This window comes from Gopherus evgoodei, chromosome 4, assembly GCF_007399415.2.
Source record: "Gopherus evgoodei ecotype Sinaloan lineage chromosome 4, rGopEvg1_v1.p, whole genome shotgun sequence".
NCBI lineage: Eukaryota > Metazoa > Chordata > Testudines > Testudinidae > Gopherus > Gopherus evgoodei.
Window position 1 is genome coordinate 112,167,878 of NC_044325.1, and position 6,320 is coordinate 112,174,197.

Here is a 6,320-nt window from a genome sequence, read left to right on the forward strand (position 1 = left end):
GTTTTAAAAGCAATTAAACTAGTGGTATGTCTCCAGGGGCTTCCTTTCGTACTACATATTTACTGTACATCATCAACATGAGAGTGTGTGTGTCTAGGCAGAGTTGGCAGGTTATTCTTTAATGGGTCTGAAGAATGCTTGATGTAACTAAGACCCCAGTCTGGCAAAGCACTTAACTTTAAGCTCATGAAGAGTCCCACTGAAATCCTGCACATGCTTACGTGTTTTGCTGAACTTGGATCTTTCTGCACACTTCTCTGTGCCCATGAAAATGAGAAGTGCAAGTAGCCTGCAGTGTTTGTGTTCTGACTGGGGAAGTGGAGTGGAATTGGTATACTGTTTCTAGATCACCAGCTCTTAACATCTCTTGTACCAGGATGTTGTCCCCTTTCCCACTGTGGCGGGGCGAAGACTCACCGCCCTGGCGCCTCCTGCTGTTAGTCCTGGGAATTAGCTCTTCCAGTCTGGAGCGCCCTCTCACCTGCTGCTGGCCCCCATGTCCCTCCTGGACCACAGTGCCATTTACATCAGGGTTCTGCCCCTAGCAGCAACCCACAATCTGGGTCTCCCCACCCAGAGGATCCCCCAACCCCCTATCCCCACCTTGCCTCAGTGGCTACTGCTAGTCATCATCTAGCCCCCACTTCCTGGGGCAGACAGCAGTCTGTAAACCACTCATCATCGGCAAGGGGGGTTGGACCAACTCCCTCTGCCTATATCTGGGCTGCCCCTCTGCAGCTCCAGTACCCTTTGTGGCCCCTTAACTAAGCCTGCATCCTGGGGTCTTGCTAGGCTGGAGCTCCCCAGCTCACTCTATTCTTCACAAGTACTGCTCCACCTCAGATACCCTGCTCAGCTACCAGGCAGCCAGCTCCTTCTCCCTCAAGAAACTAGAGAGAGGGTCTCTTTTTCCTTCTGGCCCACTGCCGTCTTATAAGGGCCAGCTGGGCCCTGATTGCACTGGCTACAGCTGTGGCTGCTTTCCCAATCAGCCCAGCTTTTCCTCTGCCACAGCCCTTTCCCAGGGCTGTTTTAAGCCCTTCAGGGCAGGAGTGGGATAACCACCCCGCTACACCCACCATCCAGCTAGAACACTCTCCCACCATTCGCATGTGCATGCACACACACTTAGCAATATGGGAAGGGCAAAGTGATACGACCCACTCCACATCCCCAAGGACCGCAATCCCCAGGTTGAGAACCCCTGGTCTAGTTTCAGAAGCTCAGAAAGAGACCCCTCCAGCTAACTCCACAACAGCCAAGTGCAAAAAAAAACTACAAACACTTGGGGGGGATGGGAGGAATGTGCAAAACAAAAGTGACAATTTGGTTCCAGGACATTTTGTGGTTGAGAAGTTTGATATTTCCCAAGCTGACCCATTTCACACGGAAGTGTGGGCAAATTTGAATGTCTGTTTTTTTGTTTGTTTAAGATATCAAGCTATTTAGGCCTTTGCGCCAGTGTTTTTGGTTTTAATTACACAAATGAAATGAAACCCCCTTGTCGCAGAGCATTTGAAAACGTAACTGCTGGCTACAGCATTCTTTTGCAGAGAAATACGGAAGAAACTTGTATTAAAAGACTCAGTTAAGAAGTTAAATAACTATTCTTAGATGGCTGCAACTGGTCTATCCCTCCATTAGTCCCCTTCAGCTCTGGAATGTCAGCATTCTAATGGAAGTTTGGCACCTCGTAAGGAGGGGTCTACTTAAATCACAGAGAAATCACACATTTTTCATGGGCTGGTATGGCATAAATAGCTAATTCTGCGGATGTGTCACACAGTTACAAAATTTGCTATTTATGATGTGGACCAACCAGCAAAAAATGATTTCTCCGCAGCATTTCTCAAACTGGGGGCCTCAACCCAAAAGTGGGTCATAAGCCTATGAGAGGGTTGTGGTATTTCCACCCTTACTTCTCCGCTGCTGCTGGCAGTGGCGCTATCTAAAGCTGGTTGGGAGAAGAGTGGCGGCTGCTGCCTGGTGGTCCTACTGCTGGCCATGGCGCAGCTTTCAGAGCTAGGTGCCCAGCCAGCAGCTGCTGCTCTCCATTCTGCCTTCAGAGCTGGGCAGCCAGAGACCAGATTTCATGGGGGAGATCAGATTTCATGGTCCATAATACGATTTTCACAGCCGCAAATTTGGTAGAACCCCTACACATAAGGAATGCTACTACCTCTTTCTACTAGTGTACAATTGCCAGGACCAACACCAGAGGCTTTAATACTCATCTGTGTATTATTTAGGCCTTGTCTGCACTAAAAAATTGCACCACTTTAACTATACCTCACAGATGCAGTTATATGGGTTTAAAGAGGCTTTATACCTATATTGCTGTTCCAATATGGGAAAGGGAACAAAATCTACCACTATAAGGCACTTTCATACCAGTATAACGGTGTCCAGACTAAAAGCTGTACGTATAACTACATCAGTAAAAAAATGACACCCCTAACTAAAATATTTACACTGGTACAAAAACTGTGTGTTGTTTATATTGCAGTAGTACATAAAATATGCTAGGTTCTGTGTGCAGACATAGGAAGAAGAGAGGACAATCTTAATTCAAAACCACTGATAGCTAACTGCTAGGTCTGCCATTTCAGGTAGACCTGTGGGACGAAATAACAGAAGATTCAACCGTGGCATAGTGGAGGAGTGCTGTTTTCGGAGTTGCGACCTTGCTCTTTTGGAAACGTACTGTGCAAAGTCTGTTAAGTCTGAGCGGGACCTCTCGTCCTCTTCTCTTGTGGTCCTACCAGCACTAAGCAAGGTAAGTGAAGATTGTATCTAGAAATCAGCTGCTCTTTAAAAAAACAAATCCCACGGGAGAGGAAAGTTCTTGTCTCTAAGATCTGCTGCTTCTGCAGTAACAACAGTACCTAGAGACCTTCATGGAACACAGAGCGAATATCTTGAATGGGGAAATAATGTAAAATAACCTGTATAAAACAAATATATAATAAAGTGAGAGATCAGATGACTAGATGAAGTAAATACGGAGAGTAGGGTAAATAAAGATTAAAATGGAAAGGCAAGAGAAGAATCAAATGAGTTTAATAAGAACACAAAGGAACACCAGATCATCTAGAACAGGATTTCTCAAAAAGGGGTCGCCACTTCTGTAGGGAAAGCCCCTGGCGGGCCAGGCTGGTGTGTTTACCTCTCCCGTCCACAGGTCCAGCCGATCGTGGCTCCCACTGGCCACAAATCACTTCTCCAGGCCAATGGGAGCTGCTGGAAGCAGTGGCCAGTAAGTCCCTTGACCCGTGCCGCTTCCAGCAGCTCCCATTGGCCCAGAGCAGTGATCCACGGCCAGTGGGAGCCACGATTGGCCAGACCTGCGGACGGGGCAGGTAAACACACCAGCCCTGATCTAGAGAATGTGTGCTGGCCACTACAAAGTGAAAGTAGCTCAGTCACAAAAAGCAGTAATGGCTACTTGAGCAATAGGAAAGCATTGTAATCTAGTGGCGAAAGAGGGAGACTGGTCATATGACTCCAGAGTTCTATTGCTGGCTCGTGTGACCTCTTTTACTTTCAGAACCTCAGTTTGGGCAGGTCTGCCTAGCTGGGTTTCACTGTGGCAACAACAGCCCACAGTGTCATGGGGTTTTCAGCCAATTGTCTATTCAGAGAGACCTTCATTTTCTTTTTCCTTTACCACTCCACCTCCTTTCTACTCTTTCAGGATAGCTTTCAAAAACCTTCACATGTCAAGTACTCCAAATATGATGTGTGGCAGAAAAAGAGCTCACAGCGCCTACAACAGGGAGTTCCCAGCATCCTCCGTGCTCGCAGGTACCGGTGGCAAGCTGAAGGGCTGCAAGCATCTGATGAAACCAAGGTGCATCGTCCCCTCATCTCCCTGCCCAGCCAGAAGCCCCTGGTAGTGCAAGTTTCCTCAGAAACATCAGGCAATCGGAAATGAACTGTGAAATGGATTCTATTTTTTTTTTAAATCTCCTGGGGGGGGACTTTTGAGGCCTAACTTCCCTAGCCCTTAGCCCTCTTGGCTGTGAAGCAAGAGGGATTTTGCCTTTCCACCCAGAAGCAATAAAAAGGGGGCACTGTAACGCCAATTTAAAGAGAACCAAACAACTGACTTAGTGAGAAGGGGATTACAGCATTGTCAGCAACAACGTAATTTCTGTGGCATTGTCCTTTAAGCATTAAAGTGTTTTTTTTTTTAAACTTCTGTTTTGTTTTGTTCCCCCACTAGCCAGTATTTTCAAGCCCATACTTAAAAGGGACCGTTTGGCACTTGAACTGTTTTAATATTGGGCAGGGCATGACATTCCACATGCCAGCAACAGAAGGCAAAAGAAAGAGCAAGAGCAAGAAAAAAAAGAATATGAAATTGAAAACCAGAAGAGTCCATTCCATGTCTTTCTTGACAATAAAGTGAAAAAAATGGGGCAAAATTTATTTGGAGGGGTTAAATTTTTTCTCATTCCCTCCCCACTTTTTTGTTTGGTATTTTTTCTTATTTTTGTAAAGCGCAATTTTTTTTTTGCACCTTTACTTAAAAAAAAAAAGTAACTGAGAAGAAATTCCAAGAAGACCCATCTGAATTTATTTGTGTGTATGTGCTTAATTACAAGATTCCAAATCGACTTGCACCTTTTTAAAATCACGGATGAAGTGTGAGAAGGAGGTAAAGGAAAGGGGGAAAAATAAAAAAGAGGAAGTGAACTGATGTTCACTTTAAATAGAGGAGGCGTCTGCATTGCACATTTGCCACGGATTTAGTTGATTTATATATATAATATATATAACTTTTTTTGGCAAAAAGCACTATTTTTATGGGACAATTTTTGTGTAGTATCTGAAGAGGGATTGTAATGTTTAAAATGTGTTATGGTGCTAAAGTAAGTTGGAAGGGGGGGAAAACCCAGAAATAGCAGGGGGTGGGGTGGGGAGGGAAGGACAAGATATTCAATACTGAACTTGAAATTGTAGCTTTTCGTTTTAGGAAAAGTGTGATAAATGTGTTTCTTTTCTCTTCTGAAATATAGCTTGGTCATGACCATATGAGCTAGTTGGTTGTTACTCACATACACAGATGCACGCACATGCAGAAATACGTCTATACGCATTTGTTTAGATCAAAAGGGAATTTTTTGAAAAAAGATAAACTATTGTGATGTTGTTAAGGTATCCGAGTTACAATTCTAGGCCCCTATTCTGCAAGAAGTTAGGCCTGTGCTTAACTTCTCACCCTGAGTGTAGTTCCATCAACTTCAACCAGACTCCTAATAGAGTGGAAAGTTAGGTGTAAGCTTTTGCAGGATTACAGCCCTAGCATTCACATCAAGCTTTGTGTGTCATTCATGGAATCCTTTTTGGTCTCCCTCTACCACCTTCTCTCTGACCTTAAGGCTCATTGAGGCCCCAGAGGCATCCAATGGGACTATTCCCATGTTTGAAGTTGGGCACAGTATCTTGCTGAATCAAAGCCTGCATGAGTTTCCTCAGAAGCAATAGCTCCATGACTAATCATCTCCTTATCCTGTTCCTTCCCTTGCCTCCTCCCTTTTCAAAGGGGTAGGCGCAAACTATACTCCACTCTGATCCCCTTACACTATTCCAGGACAGGTGGGCGGAATGGTCCCTCAGGGAATATCCCCAGCCTAAGAGGTAGAGCTGGCAAAATGATTCTGTACCATCCTTCCTAACAAGCCTGGTACAGGGAGGATGGCATAGAGAGGCTGCAGTCAGAGCTCGCTGCACTCTGCTTATTTTCACTTTAAGGGACCATGGAAAGTCTGAGTATCACTTAGAGCACTAGGCTGCTCTGATTAACACAGCAATGGGGCAAGCCCCTGAGACAGCCACACAATTCCAGAGGTGCAAAGGTGGCTTTTTTGCACCTAGTGCAGAATCAAAACTGATGCCTAGGTGGGAGAGAAAAGCCAATTAGCTTGCCGAGGCTCAACACTGGGCGAGCAAACAAGTGTGTGAGGTGGGTAGAGGGCTGTAAAATAGGTTGGTTTAATATATATAAAATCTATCTAGGAACCATAAAAAAGGGGAAATCAACTACATTTCCCTCAAATATACTCTCACTTGCTAATAAGATGGGGACACTCTGTTAATCAGTCCTGTACTTGCTTTGCCTTATATAGCCAGACATTTAAAAAAAATTTTTTTTAAAAGAGACTACTTGAATTGTATTCTATTTTGTGGTTTAGAGAGCGAGTGGGAGGGGCTGAGGAGAGGATATTAATGTATAATCCTTTTGTTTATTAATATTACCTTGCAACATTGAGCCACGAAGCCTTTGTTTTAAAAAAAAAATGGCACTGCAATATACA

At 44.7% G+C, this 6,320-nt stretch overlaps 1 protein-coding gene across 1 annotated transcript in view; it reads left to right on the plus strand.

Moving 5' to 3' along the window:
- Positions 1-4,884, plus strand: part of IGF2 (insulin like growth factor 2) — a 31,775-nt gene extending 26,891 nt beyond the window's left edge. Inside the window, exons 3-4 of the mRNA XM_030562626.1 lie at positions 2,610-2,776; positions 3,695-4,884. Of these exons, the coding sequence (XP_030418486.1) occupies positions 2,610-2,776; positions 3,695-3,934 (407 nt within the window). The 3' untranslated portion in view covers positions 3,935-4,884. The remainder of the gene's footprint in view (positions 1-2,609; positions 2,777-3,694) is intronic.
- Positions 4,885-6,320: the final 1,436 nt, after the last annotated feature.